The following is a 26,015-nucleotide window of genomic DNA, read 5'->3' as shown; positions in this document are numbered from 1 at the left end:
GACCTAAATTTTAATTTTTTATTTAAAAAATCGGATTATATGTCATTAAGTCATTTGTTAGCCTTGGGAAAAGGGGGAAATAAATTAAGTACTATGCAGGATCATAATTAGAGATCAACCGGAGAAAACTATACAACTGTACTAACATATTTGTCAAGATTTATATTCACCATGAGCTTTGTCTAGCTAACTTGTCAGCTACGTACAAGTTCCCTTCTCTAAGATTTATGGCAAGGTCTTGGTATTGGATTTTCTTGTAACATGACTTTGTTTGTGGTATGTATAGTATTCTTCTTCAATACGTGAGGACACTTAATAAAATTAGAGTACTAGTCTTTTCATAAATAAAAAAATTGATCTTAATTAAAATTCTCTTAATTACTTGGTTGATCAAGAACAAACTACCATATGTTTTTGGAGAAATCTATTTGATTTTTCATGAATTTTTCTCAAGTATCTTATATATATATATATATATATATATATATATATATATTCCTTAAATTAATGTTGTCTAGATCATCTGCTTGCATTAGCTAGCTAGATCGATGGACAAACTAATTAATGAGAAAACTACGTCACAATTTAATCATGTAATTAATGTTGACATATATATTAGAATAGTGCTAGGCCAATGACGGTTGGGCATGCCGCTACCACAAATTTATCTTTTTATTTTTTATTTTTATATTTTTTTAACATATTTAAATATTTTTAAAAATTAAAAAAATATATCAATATATTAATAGTCAATTTTTTAATTATTAAATAAAAATAAAATAAAATAATGAATAGTCAAAATGAAAAAATAAATTTTCTCTATATATTAACTTGTAAAGCGAAAGCATGTTGCAGCAAATTAATATTTTCAATAATAAAGAGTATCTAGCTTTAAATCATTTCAGCTAGCTCTCACTCAAAATGACAGCAAACACCGACAGCCAATGAGATGTGTTATTAATTTTTATATATTGCTGGTAGCGAGAAATTTGTTGCAAATTTAAGGAACGGACCCTTTCTCTGGGACAAAGAGCTAAGTGGGCTTTGCTTGTTTAAACTAGCAACTATCCACTATTCGGTAGGAGAAAATATCAAGCTACAGAAAGATTTTATAAAAATAAATTAATAAATTGATATGATGTTATATATATATATATGATATTTTAAATTTATTTTATGATAAAAATAATTTTATAATCTAATATATTATCATTGTAAATTTAAAATTTATTTTATAATAAAAATAATTTTATAATTTAACGTATCATTGTAAATTTATTTTTATAATTAGATATATACACGCACGCAAAATTTAAGGAAGAATAAAATACGACGAATTGTTACCGCCAGATGCTGGCTAGGACCCACCAAACAAAATGGGTCCCAATTCTTGTTTTTGCTGATATATTTTCAGAGAATCTTCTTCCATATAAAAGTAGCAATGCAAAAAAGTAAGTATTTTTTGTCTCACATTTTTTTTTTTTTCTAATTTTGCCTTTCTTTTTTTGGTGTTTTTCCTTTTTATTCTTTTTTTTTTATATTTTATTTGTGCTTTTACAATTTTACCCCTATTTTTTGTTTGTTTACCCTTTTGTCTCTCGGCTTTTTTTTTATTCATAGTTTTACGTTTTTGCCCCTCAATTCCATTAACAATGGCTTCTCGACCATTCTTCCTTCTCGTTCAGATGTAAAGCAAAAAAAATTTCTGTAGAATTGGAGATACATAAAGAGTAGATCTCAGATCATAGACATATATTAAATTAAACCAAACTCAAAACAATCTTCAAAAAATATGTTTAGATCTAAAAAAAAAATTAATTCAATCCGCAAATCCAAACAAAATGCCTTCAAATTTCTATAAATTCAGTAAATAAATCATACTCACTCAGATATGTACAAAAAAATCATTACAAAAAATATCACTCGAATTTGTACAGAAATAAACATAATCAAAAAGGAAATCCTATCCATTGTATCCCTTCTCCAATATTCCTTCGATGGGCTGCCATAAAAATGCACATATACAATATTAACGATAAATAAATAAAACCATGCTACAAAAAGATTCGAATAAAAAAGAAGAAGAATTGGGGGAAGGTCGAAGAAGAAGAGAGCCTCTGATTATTTAAATTTCAAGTCGGCAAACCAATGGTAAACCGTGTGACAGACACAATCAAAAGTGCCATGTTCTCCAAGACAGCAAATTCCCATAATTTCCAGCCACCCAATAGAGTCTTGCACAGCAAAACAAAAAAAAAAAAAAAAAAAAAAAACTCCACAAAGCTACCATAGTCTCCATTCCCACCAACCCACCTTGCCGAAATCAATCACCGAAGACACTAAAGAGAAGTTTGAACACCACTCGCGCGGCAACTCAGAAACTGCCGACTTTGACTCCGGCCAACCAGATCCACCACGCACAGCATCCCTTTCTTCTTCGTAAGATCCCGTTGATTCCTCCCTCTCTTTCTTCACTATGTTTCCTCAACCAAATTCCACCAGAAACTGTTGTTGCCATTGATCTCGGCTCAACCACCAGGAATCCGCCGTCCTCTGCCCATTCTCGATCAACCACCCACATATGTCATCACTCTTCCATTTTTCCCTAGTGAGCTTTAAATCCCGTTGTCGCACGATTTTCCCTACTCTAGTGAAGGTGTTTTGGTTCTTTTAGTTTTTCATGCCTTATGTTTCAGATTTCCCTTTTTGATTTTCAGCTTTCCTAAAAGGTACATGCATGCTTTTTGTTATTACAAAAACAACCTTCAACCCGTGGCCCTTAGAATTTGTAGAAGCCTCTTGAAGAATCGATTTGAGTAATTACGTTTGTGCCATTAGTTGTACATGGCAAGTCGTATGTTTTAACCCTGGGTCATTTACATGGGTTGTGCTTAGATTTTAAATGAGACTTGTGTTTTTATGTTTTTAAATTAGGTTAGACTTGGATGTATGTTCATAAAACTGCTATGATATAGTTTATTACTGGGGCTTTGTTAATTGAATAGATATTTAGCCTATAGATCTATTTTTTACAGAAAATACGCAAGGGATTTAAAGTATATCTCAAAGTATAGTACTAAGCATTAAATTTATGATTGGCCTATAGTATTATGGAGTCTGTTTAATTTCATTGTTTATTTTTTCATATTTTTGATAAAATTATTATGTTATAGCTTAAATAGAAAATCAATGAATATGTTATGAACTTTAAATAATATTACTATCTATTAATCTCAGTATAATCAAATATTTATTAGATTATTTCTATGGTATGATTTTAATTAATTAGAATACCATGAAGCGCTTTCTTAGAAAGTAACAAATTGTGTTTAGAGTTTCGTATAAATTTAGAAACACTTTTTTATTTCCATGGCATGAATTTAGTGTTTCGTATAAATAACAAACTGTAAAATGAAATTTTAGAAGCAGAGCTACGAGGTAAGTAATTTGCTTATCCACCAAACTTGTATGGACCTATCACTTCTCTTAATTTTGTATTAGGTTTATTTAAATTTGTATAAATTTATGACATGTTTCAATTTTGTATATATGGATTTCAATTCTCATTTTGTTGTTTATTGTGGAGTGACAGATAGTCACTTTATCCACTTTGATTAAGGATAACTCAACTCATCTCAAACCAATCATTGATAAAACTTAAGTCATGTTTGAATAATAAGTTGATTTCATTTCATCTCATCTAATTATTACAATTTTTTTAAACTTTTAAATAAAATATAATAAAAGATGTATTTTTACTTTTTAACCAGGTACAATGTGCAACAGGTATATATGCGTGCCTTGCGCGTAGCTCCTCACTAACTAGTGTTTGTATATGCATGTATGTATATATATATGAAAATTTTATACACCATACTACCATCTTACTTTTATCTTATTAAGTATGATGTAATATATTTATCACCATTAAATGATGATTTATTCCATGCTTCTTTATTATATAATGGTGATAAATGTGTCATATACTACTTAGTATGATTAAAATAGGATGAGACTAGTATGTTATATAGCATTACTCACACACACACATATATATATATATATATATATATATACACACGTACGTGTGTGTAATACACACACAGGAATTTGGTTGCTTGAAGCCTCCGAAGTCTGAACGTACGTACATAACCAATTAAGCTTTTGCAGCACAGGACAAAAACTGAAAGCGCCGTTATGCAGTTGTACTGGTGGCGATATTCACTAGTGTCGTAATTCCCACGATGCCCAGGTGTTGCCACATATCAATCTTCAACGGTCTCTCTTAGCTTTTTTCCATGCGAGATTATGATCTTTAATTCCTTTCTGTTGCAGCTCTCCGCTATATATCTATGGCCTCTCGATTTCTCATTCATTCCATGAACTGATCTCTCTGCCTCTCTCTCTCGCTATCTCTCAGCTCTAAACCTACATCGATCGCCATCTCTATCGATCATAAGAAAGAGTGGTAGGGCTGAGAGAAACAGTGCAAGAAACAATGGCCGGAGATCTTATGCCTTTCTTGGCCAACGTTCTGCTGCAAGTTGGGTATGCAGGGATGAACATCATCTCAATGCTTGCCAAGCAATCCGGCATGCACCCACTTGTACTCGTCTCCTACCGGCAAATTTTCGCCACCATGGCGATCGCTCCCCTTGCTTATTTCATGGAGTGGTAAAAGCTCAAAAACTAGCGATCGCCATATATATAACTTTGTTTCGGTTTTCTTGTGTGCATGGATTTGCTTCACTCACATTTTGCATGTCTATTTTTCTTTGGACTTTTCTTCCATAATTAGTCAACTCATGTTTCTGATTCTTGTATTTCTTGAAATGTGTACTTCAATTTTCATATATATATATATATATATATATATATATACACACACACACACACACACACACACACAACTTTCTTTGATCTTTTGTTTGATTCATGTTTTTAAATTTTTTTCATTTCTTTCAGTAGATCGATTGTCGTACATGAGGTTGACTGTTAATATATATAATCAGTTCCTTTCGTAGTGAATGAGGTTGAAAGTTCTCATCGTAAAGATAGTTTTTTTTGTCGTTCTTCTTCCCTTTTCATTCAATTTGGCTAAGATTAATACATTTAATGAGCAGCAAATTATAACGTCTCGTGCACTCTAGAAGATTCAATACTATCTTATTTGTCTTCGGCTAGGTTTTCCTAAAGCTTTTCAAATTGCGCGCATGTCTTTGATGATTGCGCGCGGCTCCGTTTTTAAATGACTATTTACAAAGCCCATCATTTAATTGGCCTTTTGTATTCTCTTATATTATAGCTATAACAAGGCCCCTAGCTCTGATCACTTCTAGAATTCAGTTCACCATGCAGTAAAAGCTGGTTTGTTGAGAAATGCAATACTTCCTCGCGGGTTCTCGCATGCATGCTCGGATTTGCTTTAGTCACATTTTGCTTGTTTGTTGCTTAATTAATTTGGAGACGTTGGCGGGGTTTTGGACCTTTCCTCCAAAAAGCACGCATGCAGTTATTCTTTCTGATCATATCCCGACTTTCTTAAATCATGATTAATGCATGGAACTCGAAAAAGTAACGTATGTACAAGATGGTTTTTTTTTTTTTTTTCCTTTGTTAATTCAATTTGTCTGCAGACATTCACTGTAGAGATGAGGTTGGAACTTTTCATTATAGGTTCTTGGTAGTAACTCTGTATTGAGAATTGCATTTACTATTTGGGAGGAAAACGTGCTGAAAGTTCTGAAATTGCAATCAATTAGAAAGTTCCTTGAAGGATATTGTTGAGTATACTTGTTGGAAAACGTGAGAATGACCAAGAAGAATAAAAAAGGAAATTGTATTACGGCAGGATAGAGGCCATGCATGCAGGCATGTTCGCCACGTACGTAGTTTTTTCTAGTCCTTGACACGTGGAACGCAAGTTAAGTTTTTTATAGCTAACGGGCCTGCTCAGTGCTGACATGAGATGCCGAGTTACACGGCGGCTTCTCCTGCATGCATGTAGCCAGCACTCGTGGTTAACCACGAGTGCTGGCTACATCAAGATTTAATGGATCTGATGATCAGGCGCTGTCTCTACAAAATAGAAACTTATGCTTAATATTATATTATATGTTTCACACCTACTGCATGTAAAAAATACACAAAAATACATGCTAGAGATCAAAATCTAAGATAATAATGCTGAAAACGAGAATGGTGAAAATATACCTGCGGAAGCCATGTTTGCAGAATGCATATAGGTAGATCTTCTCCTCCTTGCTCCTCACAAATTATCAGCTATCAATGGGGCAAGCCAATGGACATATGGAGAGGAGGAGGGACCTAGCCTCTTATAAAAGAAAACTAATGGAGTCCACCCATTAAGGACTCAAATTAATATGGGTCTATAAAAATTCTATAATCAAGACCCTTGATTTTCTAGGCCTACATACGTAATTATACCACAATATAAATAGGATATAATCCTATATTACTAAGGTGCAACAAACCCCAAATGATCACTCAACTTAGTGGGTTAAAACAAAATATCATTGTGAGCTATATATATGTCTAACCCGTTTTATAAAATGTGCAATCAAATGAAGCCCATATTTAAAATATTCTAACACTGCATGCTCGTTTAATTTCAAGCTCAACTCCTTCTCATTTCAGTTGATCCTGCTCATTAGGTTTTCCTGATCAAAGTGTTTTCAAATTAATTGTCTTTGGCTGCATTTCTTGTTTTGACATGCATGAGTGTTTGAAAATCATCCTTAGACAGCTAGGCGGGATTTATATATATATATATATATATATATATATATATTTATATATATCTGCCTATATCTTAAAAGTGTCTATAACATCAACAGTAATGAACAGTTTAACTTAATCCGGCGTCGTTCTTAGTTGAATATTAAACATCTAACCCACCCAGCAGCGTCGTCTTCTTCTTCTTCACGGCTCAATCGAATGAATCGCAGTGTGCGACGGAGAGGGAAAGGGAGGATCATGGTGGCTGGGTCTGGTAGAGATTGTCGCCGGTGTGAAGTGGTGGAGGTGCGGTGGCCTGGGTGGCCGCGTACGGCTGCGCTGGTTGAGAGAAATGGGAGAAACCCATTTCAGATGGGTTTCCGCAGGGCACAGATATGGCTGCACGTGGGGGATATCGATGGTGGCTAGGTTGATCGCCGGCGTGAGGGGGAGTCGCCTGTGGTGGTCGTGACCGTAGGTGGCCGCGTACGGCAGCGCCGGTTGAGAGAAATGGGAGAAACCCATTTCGGATGGGTTTCCGCGGGGGAGAGATAGGGCTGCGCGTGGTGGACATCGATGGTGCCTCGGTCGGTCGTCGGTGTGAGAGGGACTCCCCGGTGGTGGCGGTGAGGCTGGCCGGCGCACGGCGGCGCTGGGCTGGGCTGAAGAAGAACGGCCCGTGCGGATGAATCGGGCCACAGAGAGAGAGACAACGTGAAGAAAAAAAAATTAATAAAATCATTATAAATTCACTACAAAAAAATAATATATACAAAAAATCATAAACAAATTATCAGCAGCTAGAAAAATTATTTATATCACAAAAAATCATATTTATTTACTCTATTATTATTTAATTAGTTGTGATGTGAAGTATTGGAAAGCAAAAGGGAAAGATAAGTATTTTTAACTTATTTATTAATGTATGATAATATGTTATTTTCTATATTTTGTTGACCGGTGGACATATACAGATATACCCACGTAATTTTCCGTTCAAAAATGAATGAAAAAGTTGCTTTTCTGGAATAACCACAAACGTGGGTCAGGAGGGAATTGACAATCTATCTCTTCTCAAACAAATTATTAAGTTCGAGGAAGAAATTAATAGATTCTTAGGTTTTCAGAAACTTTTATATATTTTTTTAAAATATTATTTAAATATAAAATATTTTTTAATTTGTTAATCTAATCATTACAATTTTCTTAAATATAAATTTTTTAAATTTTAAAACAAAAACTACATTAAAAAATTATATTCCAATAATATTTTAACTTTTATAATATTTTTATTTTAACTTTTTTTCTCTCATTTTCTAAAACCAAATAAAACATCTTAATCCAAATAATTTTATATATTACTATTCACAAATCATGTCACTACTATTAATACATCGATCCAAATCATATCTAAGGATATGATGTCTACGTGTGTTGTTTTATGAAGGACGAGACTGCTGCTGATACATTAAAATTTTTAAGATTTAAATCCAACCCTTCATTTTACAACTTCTCATTTTTTTTTTCTTCGGTTAGATTGCTTCGATTTATGCAGTGAAGTACTATCACTATCACAAAAATTCTCCACATCTCTTTTCACTTGTTAGGTACAGAAATTAAGTTCATAAAAAATTCTCTATATACTACTTATTTTACTTATGATTACCTTTTTTTTTTTTTTTTTTTTAACCCAAAACATATTTATATTTTACAAAATAAGTTATTTTTCAACCGGGCAAATGTGCCTCGCACATTGCCCAACCGCTAGTATATATATATATCTGATCTCTCCAGCCTTATTTGTCACCCTGCTGCCATTGATTTCACTTGATAATAGGAAACTGTGCAAGGAATATTAATTTCTGCAACCAATTAAATATATATCAAACAAATTAAAGGAAAAGTGTATTAATAAAAAAATCATTTTATAACTCTGTCTCTATGATTTTATGGGGCGAATTATTTTATTGATCATGAATATTATTGGCTCTTAATTTGCTCTTTTCTTCCTCAACGTAGTAATAATATATATGTTAATATATTGCTCAATTCATTATATATTCTTCTTTCTTGATCAGGAGGAAGAGACCCAAGATTACAATACCAATTTTGTTCCAGATATTTTTGTGTTCCTTAACAGGGTACGTACGTAAGTTTTTAATTAATTGATCTGCCTCTATATATTATATAATGAGTACTGCTAGCTGGTGGCTCCCGCTTAGCTCTAACATGTGTTATTTGATGTGTTTTTTTTTAGTTATTTTTTATAGAAATTTTTTAATACTTTTAAATATTTAAAATAAATAAAATAAATTTAAAATATTATTAAAAAACATTTCCTCAATCATAAACATTTTTTATTTTACTTCGTGATTAAAGAAGTATTTTTTAATAATATTGTGATTTTTTTTACTTTTTTAAAATATTTAAAATTGTTAAAAAAATCTATATAAAAAAAAGAATTAAAAAAACACATAAAAAAACACACAATAGAGCCAGCGGTAACTTCCAACGGGAGCTACCAGCGGTGGCTCCATCATTATTTTTATATAATATAAGATTTTCTATTGTGCCCCAGTACCGTCCCATCTGGACTCATTGCTTGGCAGTAGTTTGATATTCGACATGCATGTTTTATATGAACAGAAATCATTTTTATTAGTTGTAATTAGATGATCTAACATTGAAGAGAAAGATGCACATGATGATCACGTGGGCAGCGCCTAGCTTATTATCATATCTGATATTATCCAAATACAATTTTTGAACACTGTAGATTGCATAAACATTTAGGCCTTGTTTGGATAGTGAGATGAGATGAAATATGATGATTTTAGATATTGTTAGAATATTATTTTTTAACATTATTATTATTTTGAGATTTAAAAAATTAAATTTTTATTATATTTTGCGTGAAATTTTAAAAAAATTATAATGATAAGATGAGATCATGAGATGAAACTGATTTTGTATCCAATAAGGAACTTATTTTGGGACCAATTATTTTCAATGAAATGATTATTTCCAGCTAAAATGAGTTTGTTTTCGTCACAAATAATCTTTTTTGTTGCAAAAAATTGGTCACAAATAACTTTTTTTTTTGTAGTGTCTGTAAGTAAGTTATAACTTTTGGTTTTCCTTTTACAAAGGACTACGGTTTTCCTCTTACAAAGTACGTAGTCCGTCCTAGCTTAAAATGCATGCAGGGCGACAGGCAACCAACTTTTATACTTTGTAGGGTTAAAATACTCGAGCCCAACAATCGGGTGCGCATTAACGAATACACTTCCAGCATTCACTTTCATTCTTGCTGTACTTTTCCGGTACTACCTTCTATTTCTTATCACTGTTACATAGTACTCATGATCGTGAGCAATAATATTTCTGTATGAAGTAAAAGTTTCAAGTTGATGATATGTTTGGCAGGCAAGAATATGTGGGCTATGCGTAGGAGGGGCTCTTTTACTGTCATTCTACCATGGACACACCATAAATATAGTCGAATCCAGCATTCACTGGACTTATGCAGAGAATATGGAAACCAAGAGTTCTGGTTCCAGTAGCCAGCTGGGGAACTTCATCTTGGGACCCTTTTTCCTAATCTCTAGTTCCCTGTCTTGGGCAATGTGGTTCATTCTCCAAGTGAGTAGTACTGATCTCAGTCTCATGAGCTCGATCCATTCCTTTAACTGCTCTGATGATCACAGGTCTAAAGCTTTCACCAAATTAATCTTTATCCACAATTTTTCAGATCTTGGGTGTGTATATATATATATATATATACATATATGTATGTATCACGTATACGGTTGGTTCTAGTTTAAGTGCAAGTTTCTGTTTTAATTCATTAATTTGTACTAATTGTTGTATTTAATTTCGATGATCTGCAGGCAAGAATGAGCGAGAGGTTTCCAGCTCCTTTCACAAACACCACACTGATGTGTTTCATGGCCAGCATTGAGTGTGGGTGCATTGCATTAATCTCCAAACACGACATTTCTGCATGGTCATTGAGCGATCCTGTCCGGCTTATTGCTTCTCTTTACGCAGTATGCAATATGGTTCCCTCAACTTTGTCAATAACAGTACTAATCTGTTAGACGATTAGGTTTTTCTTTTCTTTCCCTTAATTTGTTAGACGAGTTTTCCTAGATATACCTCTGGCTAATTAGCTTTGCCAAGTTTGATATACAATCCCCGTTCAATTCACAAAATTTGGCCATTTTTATATAATTTGGATTAATTGTGTTTAAGATAAATATAAATGATTAAAATCTACATTTTCATATCATCTTAAGTTTTTAAATCTAGTGATGATTTCACGTAGTATCATAATATTCCATTACAGGTGATATTGGAGAGTTTTAAAGGTATAAAATAAATAATAAAATATATTTGATATTCTTGTTTGTTTAAACTTTTGGGACAAACGGTGATGACTATGTCTATCAGAATTTTTGTATTATATTTCAGAAAATTTTTCTGATTGAGTTGATCACGAAGTTAAGGTATTGATTTAAAAACCATAAATTTATCTGTGAATGTGAATTGGAGATATATAGTTTTTAAGTTATTGATTTGAAAACCATATATATATATATATATATATATATATATATATATATATAATGCTGATTTCAGGGAATTGTGTGTTCTGCAATAGCATTTGCACTCAGTTCATGGGCTATACAGATGAAAGGTCCTCTCTACGTCTCGGTGTTCAGCCCCTTGTTGCTTGTCGTCGTTGCCATTTGTAGTTGGGCTCTGCTTCGTGAGCAATTATATGTTGGAACGTAAGTACTAATCTGCAATTCCCTCTCAGTCATTTATTCTTTTGAATTCACTTTGATATATAAGTCTTATGGCTGTTCGTTTGTATAGTGAGATGAGATTAGATGGTTTTAAATGAGTTGAATAAACTATTGTTGAAATATTATTTTTTAATATTATTATTATTTTGAGATTTGAATTAAAAAATTGAATTGTTTATTATATATATTTTGTATGAAAATTTGATAAAATTGTAATGATGAGATAAGATGAGTTGATAGTATTTCTGTATCTAAACGAAGGCACCTTAATTTCTGCACATGATGTGGAAATCTCTTCGGACTATCTCGATCTGTTTGTTGCCTGCAAATTCAATGTTGTAGACTAGTCTAAAAAGTTTACAATAACATGATTAACAAATATTGTATGGCTCATTTCACATGTCTTATCTCTTTTGCATTTTGATCGAGACCTTTGAATTGCAACAAAACTATATATAGTACTACATCTTTTACTTGTGCCACATGCCCATGTATTTAATTATAAAAAAGGTGAATCACTGATCAAACAACTTTCTGGTACTAAATTTACGTGGTAAATTCAGAGCTCTAGGGTCTCTTCTCATTGTGATGGGGCTGTATGCTGTTCTATGGGGAAAGAATAGGGAGATGATCAGACCGAGTGTCATTGAAGAGACAGCAGCATCAAGAAAGCTAGGTCAAGAGATATTGATGGAGAATCATGCATGATCATCATGACTTGGAGCTGCAGTACTTGAATGGAAAATCAAATGGCCATCATCATTATCATGATGTTACAGCGCCTAGAGATCAAGAGAAACAAGGAGACAAACCGTAATCCAATTCAATATTATTTACATGCAGAATATATATATATATATATATATATATATATATATATATGTTCCCATCTTGAAGTTTAAATTACAATCAGTTCCAATAAATTAATTAAATATGTCCACTTTTCACTGTCTATATATATATAATTTGCACTCATAAATAATATTCCTCGCATAATTTTTTTTCCCTACAAATTCTAGCTTAAGAGTCTCTTTAGAGTTACGTTAGGAGTCTTAAAAAAATCTTAAATAACCTTAAAAAAAACTTTAGTGATAAAATTATATAGTTTGATTGTTATATATTAAATTACTTTTTAATCTCAAATAAACTAAAAAATACATCTTAAGAAAAAGTCCGAAAAACATCATTTTGATACAATTCAAAAAGTTTATTGAATATTGAATACAATTCAGAAACTTTATATGAATTGCAATAAATAATATTAGATTGAGATTTAAAAAAAAAATAGAAATTAATCCTATCTAGGTCCTAATTTGGTTGATAATGTTGGTTGAAGGTGGTCAATAAAAATGTGACTAAATTGTGACAGATTACCAAGTATTTGTTTGTGGTGTAGAAAAGACAGCTCAACAATAGTTGCAATCAGTTTGGTAGTAACGTTGGACAGCTAATTCAAAAACCGACCAAACAGTACTACATTAGACCGAAATAAATATTACACAGTTAACGTTGCAAATCATTATTTATCTCAAAAATTTAAATTGATGAAAAATGTATATTTAATTATTTATATTATATTCTTAATACTTCATCTCACGTATAGGCCAGACTCTATCTTAAGAATATAATACAAATAATTAAATTTACTTCTTTCTATTAAGATCTCATTTAGATAGTGAAAGTGTTTTATCTCATCGTTATAATTTTTTCAAATTCTTACGCAAAATATAATAAAAAATTTAAATTTTTTAAATCCCAAAATAATAATAATATTCTAACAATATTTTATTTTACTTTCAACTTTTATCTCAATTCATCTCATCTTAATTCACTATCAAAACGGTACCTAACTTAAAGTTTTGGGGCAAATTGTATTTTATATGGTATCAGAGCAAATGTCATGAGTTAGTCCCTAACTCTACACTACCATATTTAATTAAATATTTCATGTGTTGAGCTCACTCATTAAGGAAAAGATTGGCTCATAGGTGAGAGGTAGTATTAAGAATATAATACAAATAATAAAATCTACATATTCCTATCAGTTTAAATTTTTAGGACAAGTGTTAATTTCACAATACTAAACATAAGTCGAATAAATTATGAAATATATATGTTTCTAATTACAATAAATTTCAAGGGTTCCTCTCTCGATATGCATATTTTTAGGAAAATATATATATATAACCTTACAACTATTTTACAACTTTACATAAAATGGATGATAATTTTTTAATATTAGAATTTATTTTTAATGGAATGACATGATTTCATTGATTGTTTGAAAATGAGATATTTTAGTGATGTTTGGAAAGAAAATATTTAATAATATTTGTATTATCTAAGAATACCTTGTCACAAAAAGAAGACCTAAAAATTAAAAAGGAAGCCAAATATATTTGACTAGTTTAAAAAGTGTTGAGAGAAATAATGATCAAAAGCTTGTGGGTCTCATGTGTAAATATGTGTTTAAATAGTTTAAAAAGTCCACCTACTTCTTTGAAATTGATCATCTTCTAAAAATTATATTTAATTATTTATATTTATTTTAAAAGTTTTCTATAGTAATGATCAAACTTCTTCTCAATTAGTCGGCCTAATAATTTATTATGTCTTAACATATTTAACCTTAAAATTCTAATCAGAAATCATTTTTTTAATTTTTGAGTTTTTTTCCAAAAAAAAAACTCATCCAATTAATAATTTAGATTTTTGAAAAATAACTTATAGGATTTTCAAATTTTAACTTTCCAAAAAAGATAGAGAAGAGAGAGAGAAAGATTGAGACTCAAAATTTTAGTTCCAATACCTTCTCCGTACCAAACCCTAGAAATGTTTATAGACGACGTCAAAATTACCGTTATCTCCGACCCCTATATAAAACCTTCACAGCCACCGTCCTTCCCCAGATTCATTTCCCCATCTCCGTGTCTCTCTCCCAAAGGGCAACTTCTCCCAAATCTGCCCAACTTGGCTTCCTATGTTAGCCATATGAGCATTTCTCGCTTTTTAGATTTGGATATGGATAGATTATATTAGGGTTTATGTTTTAATTTGAGTCCATATCCATTTGGTTTGTGAATCTTGGTTGCCGTTCTAGATTTGAATGTTTTATAGGGTTTTTGAAATTTCATATTATAGCTTTGGTGCAGTTTATGCAAACCCAGTTGGATGTGTGCATTGTGCGAAATGTTTCTATCTTGGTTTTGAAGTTCTCATAGATCACTTGCATGTAGGACTCGTTCAGATGTGATTTGTCAGATCGGATGTGTTTTACATACTTACTTTCTGTTCTTAGAAAATGTGAAAAGCACAATCGGTAGTAAGGGCCATTTATTCACAAAAATCAGTTCTCTTTAGTTTAAATAATGAGATCTTGTTTTTCATATATCTACATCTGTTTGCAATAGTTGCGTAGATCTAATTTATGATATATTGCGTTCATGTATGTAATGTAAATATCTTCTTAGTGTTGTGGATTTAATATCATTTATGAGATAAACCGAGCTGTTTTAGATTTTCGGTTATTTCACTGTAAGTTTATTCTGAATAAACTAATAAATTCCAAGCACAAGATTAAAAATCAAGACCCATTATCCATAGGTCTTGTTGAAAACCTATGTTAATGCATTAATCAATCTGATTTGAAAACCAACTTATGTATTGATTTTGATCTTATTTAATAAACATGGTTCTTTGCATTGCTTGTGCTCATTGACGGTCTTATGCTGATTAATTGTTTCCTGAGTAATACACAACAAATCAAGAGCTATATCTACTAGCCGTGTTCTATTTTAGTTTTTCCTTAATGTGTGAGGAAAATATATTCAATATCTAGCAAACATTTTATGTGTATGCAAGAATGTGTGCAGGGCTGAGTTATGTTGTAGTTACAATTGTTGATGATTAATGTGCTTATGCACTTATAAAAAAAAATTAATATACTTATGTATAGCCTTGCGTTGATTAGATGCTAACCAATTAGCACACAATCCAAACATAAGCTACATTAATTTGAATCACATTGTCTTTCAATTTTTCCTTTGGCTGTAAGAGGAAAAGCTATCTATGTTATGGCAAACATAAATGAGTAGTGATGTGTGTATTATGAATATTTGTATTTGAATGAAGTGCGTATGGTTATGGTTATTTATGATTTAGGTGCTTATTGACGGTCTTGTGCTGATTTGTTGTTCTTTGATTTGTTGTTCTTCCATATGCTCATAACATAATCATAAGCTACAACTACTTGTGCAACTTGTTTTTATAATTTTTTCCTTGGCTAATGGGGAAAAGCCATCCATATTGTTGCATATATAATACACATGGGCATATGTATGTATTTATACATGCTTAAATATATACGTTTATTTATTGTGAATGTTTTTTTCTTATTTGACATTTTTTGATGAGTATGGGAGAATGCCATACTCTTTAGGCTATCCATTTCTAATTAATGATTCCTCTAGCCGTTGGTTTGATTCTGGTTTGATTCCTGTAAAATTGACTACCTAGGAAAGCCAATTCATTCTAACTTGTAGGAGGGGTCTATCCTATGAATTTGATTTGTGATTTCTTACTTCCAAGGTAGATCTTGTTTGGATGGTAACGTACTTCATGTAAAGCTTTATTATATGATATTAATATAATCTCTTTTGTGGTATATGAGTCTTGTGTGGTGTACATACAGATTCGACCTTTGTGGAGACATTACTTCCAAAACACTCAGGGCATATTTTTGTGGTTGATAGCAATGATCGTGACTGTGTGGTTGAGGCTCAAGATGAGTTGCACTGGATGTTGAATGAGGTAGGCATGTTCATTTATATTATAAACAAGACCGTAAACAGTGTGTTGTTGAGTATAGGTTGCAGATTTTGTTATAAACCACGTCTAGGGTTTTATTAATTTATTTTTATTTTTAATTTGTAGGATGAATTGAGGGAGAATGTGCTACTTGTATTTGCAAACAAGCAAGACCTTCCAAATGCAATGAATGCTGCTGAGATCACTGATAAACTTGGTCTTCACTCCTTCCGACAACGCCACTGGTATATTTATGCCTCGCTCTCTCCCGCCCTATCTCACGCACACAAACACTGTTAGGATATTCACTTTGCTAATTGGTCATCGTTGTCAGTGCTATTGCAAGTATATCCATAACACATGTGCCCCTTTAGGGGAATGGCTCTGTGAGGAACTTGACTGGCTTTCCAACAATATTTGTAATAAGGTTAGGTTCTAATCATGTTTAATTCTACATTTATTATTATATTATGCATTTGTTAGTAATTGTTCTTTTCTTGTTTATGTGTTCTTGCAAGCTTAAGAGATCTGGAAATCTTCAGTAACTTTTTTAGCAGCATTCTCTGGTCAAAGGGGATGTTGCCCTTGTTATTTGGTTTCATGTGTTACTATCTTGAAATGTTCTGCGTGTTTAGATCTTTGTTACTATATGATAGGAATTGGCATTTGGCATTTGGCATTTGGCATTTGACATTGTAGATTCTAAATAATTCACAATTCACAGTTTTATACATGATTCTTTTTGTTATGGGCTCCCCTTCAATGGATATGGTTGAAAGGCTAATTCCTCCCCACTTTATGTTAAAAGGCTAATTCGTACATTTGGCTAATTACATGGATACTTGAGGTTGTATTGGCGTATGTCTTTTAGTAGGGATGCCTTGGTTTCTAGGGATTGGATTGTGGTGCAATTGATCTCATATTTCAGTACACATACATTCAAGTGCTTTAAATGCTGGTTTAGCAAAAATGCCTGGTCTTTATAGTGAAAAGGAGTAGTTGTCAAATATGGGGACAATAATTTTATACAGTGCAAACAACAATCTGTTGTCCAAAGTGTTGTTATGTCATACAGCTCCACCATTCAAACCAACCATAATTGTGTAATTCAATGGCTCTTATGTGCTCTCAAGTTCCTAACTTCCTTGCACTTCAACGTGCGAGCGAGGCTGATATTCACAACCATTTCAATTCGACTCAAATTAGTCTAACTATGATTGTAAAAAGAAAAAACAGATGGTTGTGACCTGACATTAGCCATTATGTCAAGAAACATGAGAATGACCAATATGCATGATCCACATGGAATGTATTGTGACAGACGGTTATGACCTCTTAGATTTGTTTGTTGATACTTGAGTTTAGTACTTCACCATTTATGACCGATATGGAATGCGTTTCAACAGATGGTTTTGTTATGAGCAGTGCTATTATATGTACTTATAATTTTACTTATATTTTTATTTACAATACTCATTTTATTAGTTTTTCACCCCATTTATAACCAGGATCGGATAACCATCTGAATTTGATGGCTCGTACTATTGAAAGATTACAAATTATTTGATTTTAATTGAATCAGTCGACAACAGTAAATTGCAATGTGATATTTGGTAAATTGGTAGGATTGACCACCTAATATGATGGGAGCCTAAGCATTGCATATAGTCTGGTTGATTTTTAAAACTACTTTTTACGAGCAATGCATCAACTTTGGGACATTTCCTTGTGTTGAATTGATCTATAACCTCATAACACTATTTGAGCTGGTTCTCTTCACCGGCAATGGTGGAATGCAACCGTCTTGCTGCCTACCCATTGTTGATTGCATGAACAGCAGCACGGGCTGGATCACCAGTCACATGACTTCCTTCAATTTGTTTGTCAAATTCTAGAAGATCACATGCCATTCTCTCTTTCTTTCTCCTTCTCTCCTCGTCTCTTTCTTTCCCCAGCCAACTTTCGACTGTTCTCTACAAATCCAATCCCAATAAGGCTTTACACTCTTTCTCTATCTCTCTCTCTCTCTCTCTTGCTCTCTCTCATAATTCAACATTTGATAAGAAATGCATACTCAATATTTATGAGCAAGAAATTACTTTGGAACTGAAAAACTTACCATTAATGACAATCTACTCATGCCCTTAACTTCTTCCATGGGCATTGTTATTTGCAACTTTCCATGAGCCACGTAAACCTGAATACGTAATAGTTTTGACCTTGAATGAGAGTAAAAACTGAACTAAAATTAGAGAAAAAAGGTTTTCAAAAGAATAAAAGAAAGGTAGACATACAACATGCGATGGCCAGTTCTCTAGACAATCAAATATATGAGTTACATAGATGATTGTGGCACCTCGCTGTTCGCACTCCTTCCTTAGAAACCTCAAAAGGTCATCCATTGCTAGTACATCAAGGTCAACTATTATTTCACCAAGAAGAAGAACCTAGATAACCACAGAGGCAAAATAAAAGAAAAGAAACACTTGAAATGTATTATCTTATAAATTATGGAAATATCTTAAATGGCTTGAGAAGACCATACAAATCTACACTCTCCTTCTTTGACCATTAGATGCTTTGTGCATCCTCCATGATTGATCAATATCAAGTACTTACATTACCAAGGAAACAAGTTCTATAATTAGCATATTGTTGACTCCGATTGTATTTTCGCACTTTCCCAGAACATTAACTACTATGTGGATCTCCTAAACATTAACTCTGATACTTTGAAGTCTTCATACAAATGAATCAGGAATGCTCAATGCATAGAACGAATTGATCAATCAAACTTAAGTAGCATATGACAATCACACCAAGCAAAACTTCTATCTATAAGATAAATGTCTAGGTTACAAATATTGACTTTTAAACCTTATTCAATTAAACAAGGAACCTCACAATCCAATAACAAAAGGAGCCTCAGACACGTAAATCCAACACCGAAACATGTCCCACCTTGATGGCTACAGTTCACTTCTTTGTAACTTGCTGCTTGTATAATTAATAAATTTGAATATTTGGGACAACTGAATTTTAATCCTATTGATGAGTTAGACTTCAATACTTCCTTTTGAATAATACTCAACATATGGATAATATCAATTTAAGCTCACATTCATGAAGATTCCATAAAGAATACAGTGCATCATACCTTTATTAACTCAGCTCCTCTTGCAAGATCAATACTCGCAATTCTATGGATCATTTTTTATGCAGAAATATCCATTTGTATTGGAACCTCAAATCCCACAAAAGCAACATCTCGTCTCCACTGCAAAAATAATAGTTCCTGAAAAAAAAAATTTTAACCTCATTAGAATTACCAAAGCCATTGAATGTTATTACAAGGTGTTCTCCAAACGTACTCAAGTAAACGTAACATAAAATTTCTGAATTCTATTGGACATGCAAATTCAAGTTTTAACGAATTGTACAGGAGCAAGTTTGTGAAAAGAAAAATGGAATTTGGGAAAACATCATATTTCATTTTTTTTATAATGTGATCTGAATTTTTTTTGTTTTGCATGTTTAATTAAATTTTGGAATCTCAAATATACAAATTTACCAAAACAAGGGAGATTTGTATGAGTTTGATCCCAACTGGATTTATGAATAACCTACATACCATCCAGTTGAAATTTTTATGCCAAATTTTTTAATTAAATAACCAATCAAATAGCTTTAGTATACTAACCAATTGTTCCATTTTTTTTTTTCAATGTCAAATTCAAAAGACTAAGAATATCTAACCAAAACTTGCATCTCAATTGGATATAAAAACAGCATAATCAGATCAATAAAAGAAAAAAAAAATAATTGTAGCATATATTTTCGGGACTGTATCTTATTAATTCTTTTATGATAGAAAAAAAAAAATACAAACCACCCAACCAAGATAACTGAGATCACCAGAAGATGTCAATGTGGTGTCATGAAAAGCCGATCTTCCAAGTATGCAAACCATATGGGGTTCCACCATGTGCTTTCCAGCCAATATCTTCAGAATTATAGTTTTTTCATACAAAAACAATCAATCAACGAGCACACACCCACCATCAGAATTCTATTTTTAACTGTTCTATGTAGATTGCTAAGCAAATGCAACAAAGGAAACAAAACAATAAAATATCTGAGGAATTTATTTTCTTTTCTTTTGCTCCTTCCGATCAACAACCAAAACGAGGTTAAAAAGAATTTGGTTTTTGCCATGTTATAATGCAATCATTAAGATACCAATATTGGGGTTCAATTCATGCTCATATCAATCTCTAAGAATACCCAGTACAAACTAACTACGGAAAACATTAACCTTAGAAGTTACTTTCATTTAAAATGCCTATTTCAGGTCTAACTACGTTTATTTTTCCTTCAACTTCATAGTAACCAAACATAACTAAGGATTATGATAGTGATACAAAGTTAAGAAAAAACAAAAGAGACGTGTTGGAATGGTAAAGCTTTGTCAATCTCATTGATAAAGAAAAATGGCCTATAAATAGGCTTTACATCATAACACTTCATCCTAGTACTAACCACAACTCCTATAAAATAGGATCACACATAAGACACTTTCTCAGCCATGAATTCAAATAACTAAATTCCTAAAGACTTGGTCAAACCTACCAATGACTAGAGCTTCCAATAAATATTAATAAATATGAAATAAAACATTTAAATCTTAACACCCTTCCTTAAACTGAAACATGCATAAATCAATTTAAAAGAAAATCAACCCTCTGCAAAGTCCTCCTTTACAGCAACACGTGAACAAACTCCAAGTAGACCACTCAACTTCACAAATGTAGCCAACTTGAGAGACTTGGTTTGTATATCTGCAACTTGGTCTTCACTTTGACAATAAACCAGTTTGATTGTTCCGTCATTGCTGAGATCTCTTAAAAAATAATATTTCACATCGATATATTTGCTTCTTCCATGTAGCACAGGATTCTTGGAGGGTTGGATTGTTGAGTTGTTGTCACAAAAAATTGTAGTAGCTTTAACTTGCTTGAACTGTAGGTCTTCAAGAATTCCTCTCAACCAAATAGCTTGACAAGCACAAGCTGTTACAATAATAAATTTAGCTTCTGTAGTTGACAAGGTGACAATTGGTTGCTTCTTAGAAGACCACGAAATGGCCCCTGTGCCCAACATAAAAACATAACCCGAAGTGCTCCTTCTATCATCTTAATCTCCTGCATAATCACTGTCATTAATCCGAACAACTCTAACTTTTCACCCTTCTTGTAGAACAACCCAAAATCTCTAGTTCCTTGCAAGTAACGAAGGATTCTCTTGGCAGCTAATAAATGCATTTCTGTTGGATTCTCCATATATCTATTTATTAAACTCACAGAATACATTATGTCTAGTCTTGTTGCAACTAAATACATCAAACTGCCAACAATTTGCTTGTAAAGTGTGCTGTCCACCTTCTTCCCTTCATGATCTTTGTTTAGCTTCAAGCCAAACTCAGTTGGAGTGCTTACAGGATTGCAATCCTTCATCCGAAACTTGTCCAAAATATCTTGCAAATACTTCTTTTGAGAAATAAAGATCCCATTAGCTAACTACACTACTTCTATGCCAAGGAAGTAATGCATCATACCAAGGTCAGACATTTCAAATTCAACCATCATAGATTTCTTGAATTCTTTAAACATGACACCATCATTTTTAGTAAATATAAGATCCTCTACGTAAAAACAAACAATGAGCAGTTTTCCCTTATCTCCAATTTTAACAAAGAGTGTGTGCTTATATGGAGATTTGTGAAAGCCTTCTTTCAAAAAATAAGCCTCAATGCGACTATACCAAGCTCGTGGAGCTTGTTTTAATCCATAAAGAGCTTTCCTTAATCTATACACTTTATCCTCATTTCCGATCTTAATATAACCAAGGGGTTATTCTACAAATACATGTTCCTCCAAGTTTCCATGCAAGAATGCCGATTTGACAGCCAGCTAGAAAATAGGCCACGAGTTTTGCGCCGCCAATGCGATCACCAATCTGATTGTATCATGTCTTGCAACGAGAGCAAAAACTTCTATATAATCGATCACATATTCTTGCTTATATCCCTTAGCTACCAAACGCGCCTTATACTTATCAACTTCATCATTTTCCTTTAGTTTTATTTTGAAGACCCACTTTACACCAAGGATTTTGTGCCCTTTCAGAAGATCAGTCAGCTCCCAAGTATCATTTCTTTCAATGGCATCAATTTCATCATCCATTGCCTTCCGCCATTTTGCTTCTTTTACGGCACTTTCAAAAGTTGTAGGATCACAATTTGAAAATAAAGCAAAGTGAATGATTAGATCTTCAATTTCAGTTACCTCATAGTCTTCCATCCATGCAGGCCTTTTTTGAATACGACGAAGAGATCGAGCTGCTACATCAGTAGCTTCTGTTGTTGTTGGCAAAATTTTAGCAGCTGTTGGAGTTGCTTCTGATGAATTTTCAGGCATAGAGGCTTCTAGAGTTGGCTCTCTTTCAGAATCAGTGTCAAAAAGAACTTGAGTAGGTTGCTGCCTATTCCAATCCCAAGTATTTTTCTCATCAAAGACAACGTCTCGGCTGGTCACAATCTTCTTGGTTAGTGGATTAAACAATTTATATGCTTCGGATGCTTTACTAACACCAAGAAAGGCGCACTTTTCCCCCTTATCATCAAGTTTCTTCCTTTTCTCATCCGGGATATGTGCATAAGCGATGCAGCCAAAAATATTAAAATGATTTACAACTGGTCTCCTTCCACTCCAAGCCTCCTTTGGTGTCATATTTTGAACACCAAATGTAGGACTTCTGTTTAGGATGCGAATACTCAAATTTACTACTGCAGGCCAAAAAGGTTTTGGAATTCTCCCTCTTGCCAACAAGCTTCTCACCATATTGAGGATGGTTTTGTTTTTTCTCTCTGATACACCATTTTGCTGTGGTGTATAAGCAGCTAACAACTCTCTTTGAATGCCATGAACTTCACAAAAAATGTCAAATTCAGTTGAGCAATATTCTCCACCACGATCTGTTCAGAGGGTCTTAATGATATTTCCTACTTCATTTTCCACACGAGCCTTGAAGTTTTTAAATGCACAAAAAGCTTCTGATTTTTTCTGTAAAAAATAAACTCAAGTTTTTCGAGTATAATCATCAATGAAGGTAATTAAGTATCTTTTACCTCTATTAGAAAATGGTGTTATCGGGCCACAAATATTGGAATGAATGAGCTCCAAACCACCTTTTACGCACCATGACTTCCCTTGGGGAAATTGAGAACGATGTTGTTTGCCAACAACACATTCTTCACAAACTTGGGAAGGAATATTAATCTGAGAAAGACTTGTCACCATATTTTTCTGTTATAGTGTCTTTAACCTATCAAAACTCAAGTGGCCATAACGAAAATGCCACAACCAAGAAGGATCTTTTACTTCAGCTACCAAACAATATTGCACACTTTCAATCTTCAATGGAAACAACCTATTTGAACTCATTTGCACAACAACAATAGCTCCTCTAATAGGATCATAAATCTCACAAACACCCTTCTGAATAGTGATTACACAACCCTTTTCTTGCAATTGACCAGCACTTAACAAATTACTTTTCAAGTCAGGAACATAAAGGACATTAGAAATTGTTTCTACAAAATCATTCTTGGTTCTTATCTCAATATCACCCTTTCCCATCACCCTCACAGTAGAACAATCACCAAAACTTACTATAGAATGAAAGTCTTCATTTAAATAAGAAAAAGAAGACTTACTTCCACACAAGTAGTTACTACAGCCTGTATCCACATACCAAACATCAGACTCAGGTTCTTAATTAGCTTGAACAGCCATCAACAAAGTTTCCACTTCCTTCTTTTCGGCAAAATTCAATTGCTCTTCCTTTTCTTTGTCACTAGGCATCCTAGTATAACATTTAGAACGATAATGTCCAAATTTATGACATCTAAAGCACTCTACCTTGGATTTGTCAAAATGTTGATCTCGTCCTCTGCCTTTGCCTTGAAATTGATTATCATTGACTTTGAAATGCCTGCTACCATCTCTATTGCCTCGATCTCCCCTACCTCTACCTCTACTCCTACCCCTACCCCTTTCTCTAGAGTTTGAGATATGAGTAAAGGTAGAAGCCTTCAAAGCTTGCTCCTTTGTAGTTGAATGTTGGTTCATCTTCTGTTCATGGATCAGCAAGGAGCTTTGCAGTTCATCAAGAGAGAATACATCTACATCTTTCGATTCTTCAATTGAACACACGACATAATCAAACGTTTGTGTCAGGGAATGCAATATCTTCTCCACAATGGTGACATCTTCCATCTTCTCACCATGGAATCGCATTTTGTTGCTTATCTCCATAGTCCTGGCACAGTAGCTGGTGACAGATTCTCCATCCTTCATTTGTAGAGTCTCAAAATCTCTTCTCAAAGCTTGAAGCTGTGCACGCTTCACTCTAGCAGAGCTTTGATATTTTTTCTTCATGGAATCCCAAATATCTTTGGAAGTTTCTTTGCTAAGAATTGTTTCCAAGATTGGACGATTAATTGCCTAAAAAAGGTAATTTTTTGCCTTCAAATCTTGTAGCTTTCTCCCTTCCAACTCTATTTTCTAGGCATCCATCAAGACTGTATTTGTTGCTGGTTCTCCAATTCCAGATTCAACGATCGGCCAATACTCTTTTGACCATAGAAAATTCTCCATTAGCATACTCCAATGGTCATAGTGACCATCAAAACGCAGGATCGCCGCCTGCACAAAATTGGAATTTGAAGCCATCGTTTCTTACAAAAAAAAAAAATAAGTCAGAAGAGAAAATAGCTGCTGCTATTTGGAATTGTTTTGGGGACTCTCACTGTTTGGGAACTCTTTCTCTCTTGCTTTCTCTTACTCGTTCTCTTCTCTAATACCACTGATACAAAGTTAAGAAAAAATAAAAGAGACGTGTTGGAATGGTAAAACTCTATCAATTTCATTGATAAAGAAAAAGGGTATACAAATAGGCTTTACATCAGAACACTTTATCCTAGCACTAACCACAACTCCTATAAAATAGGATCACACATAAGACACTTTCTCAACCACGAAATCAAAAAACCAAATTCCTAAAGACTTGGTCAAACCTACTAATGACTAAAGCTTCCAATAAATATTAATAAATATGAAATAAAACATTTAAATCTTAACAAGTAGAATAGTTGGTTTAATGTTTCCCCAATTTATTGTATAGAAAGCCAATGACAAACAGATGAAATACATCAATCTTCGATTCAAACTTTTCCTTAAAATTTCAAATTGTTCGGGAACCAAAAAGAGAATATTAAAGAAAACAGAGTACCAAATAACATTCTGAAGTTAGAAAAAAAAATGAGTTGAAACGAACCAGCTCCATTAGATCCAACAAGAAGGCAACGATCACCAGCATGAAGGGTGAGATAGAAGTCGTCAATCAGAGGAGTGGACCCCAGCAGAGGATGGCCGTCGATTCTTGGGTACGTGAACTTCAGCCTGTTGATCTCTATCATTCGCCCTGGATTTTCTTTCACACCAATGGCCTAAGAGACGGAGAGAGAGAGTTAAGGGGCTAAGTTGACGAGTTTTCTGATTCAGTGGGTGAATCAGCGAGAGAACGAGAAACCAAGTCGCA

General features: G+C 33.1%; 3 protein-coding genes and 1 pseudogene across 5 annotated transcripts; 2 read left to right on the top strand and 2 right to left on the bottom strand.

Moving 5' to 3' along the window:
- The first annotated feature begins 4,202 nt into the window (after window positions 1–4,202).
- Window positions 4,203–12,397, top strand: LOC121260723 (WAT1-related protein At1g09380). Its single transcript, XM_041162713.1, is given in 6 exon segments — window positions 4,203–4,674; window positions 8,817–8,879; window positions 9,945–10,380; window positions 10,629–10,787; window positions 11,380–11,531; window positions 12,113–12,397. Coding segments are annotated over 6 exon segments (1,131 nt in total). The 5' UTR covers window positions 4,203–4,498; the 3' UTR covers window positions 12,258–12,397.
- A 3,608-nt stretch (window positions 12,398–16,005) lies between these two features.
- LOC121259606 lies at window positions 16,006–16,900 on the top strand (annotated as a pseudogene).
- A 1,005-nt stretch (window positions 16,901–17,905) lies between these two features.
- On the bottom strand, window positions 17,906–19,000 carry LOC121260726 (ABC transporter I family member 20-like). 3 transcript variants are annotated; one of them, XM_041162717.1, is made up of 4 exons: window positions 18,876–19,000; window positions 18,650–18,777; window positions 18,475–18,552; window positions 17,906–18,328 (listed from the first exon to the last, which is right to left on the bottom strand). In XM_041162717.1, exons 2-4 carry the CDS (start codon window positions 18,755–18,757, stop codon window positions 18,167–18,169), a joined length of 348 nt encoding a protein of 115 aa, XP_041018651.1. In that variant the 5' UTR covers window positions 18,758–18,777; window positions 18,876–19,000; the 3' UTR covers window positions 17,906–18,166. The 3 variants fall into 3 exon arrangements, with proteins under 3 accessions (XP_041018651.1, XP_041018652.1, XP_041018653.1); XM_041162718.1 differs by having other exon boundaries at window positions 18,650–18,759; window positions 18,876–18,996; XM_041162719.1 differs by lacking the exon at window positions 18,876–19,000 and having other exon boundaries at window positions 18,475–18,574; window positions 18,650–18,779.
- Window positions 19,001–19,212: 212 nt separating this feature from the next.
- LOC121260725 (ABC transporter I family member 20-like) lies at window positions 19,213–25,919 on the bottom strand. Its single transcript, XM_041162716.1, has 3 exons — window positions 25,751–25,919; window positions 20,245–20,377; window positions 19,213–19,650 (listed from the first exon to the last, which is right to left on the bottom strand). Exons 1-3 carry the CDS (start codon window positions 25,891–25,893, stop codon window positions 19,570–19,572), a joined length of 357 nt encoding a protein of 118 aa, XP_041018650.1. The 5' UTR covers window positions 25,894–25,919; the 3' UTR covers window positions 19,213–19,569.
- Between the last annotated feature and the right edge of the window lie 96 nt (window positions 25,920–26,015).

The sequence above is a fragment of the Juglans microcarpa x Juglans regia genome, chromosome 4D, assembly GCF_004785595.1.
Source record: "Juglans microcarpa x Juglans regia isolate MS1-56 chromosome 4D, Jm3101_v1.0, whole genome shotgun sequence".
NCBI classification, from domain to species: domain Eukaryota; kingdom Viridiplantae; phylum Streptophyta; class Magnoliopsida; order Fagales; family Juglandaceae; genus Juglans; species Juglans microcarpa x Juglans regia.
The sequence above is the reverse complement of the archived record's forward strand: the minus strand, read 5'-3'. Positions and strand labels throughout refer to the sequence as shown.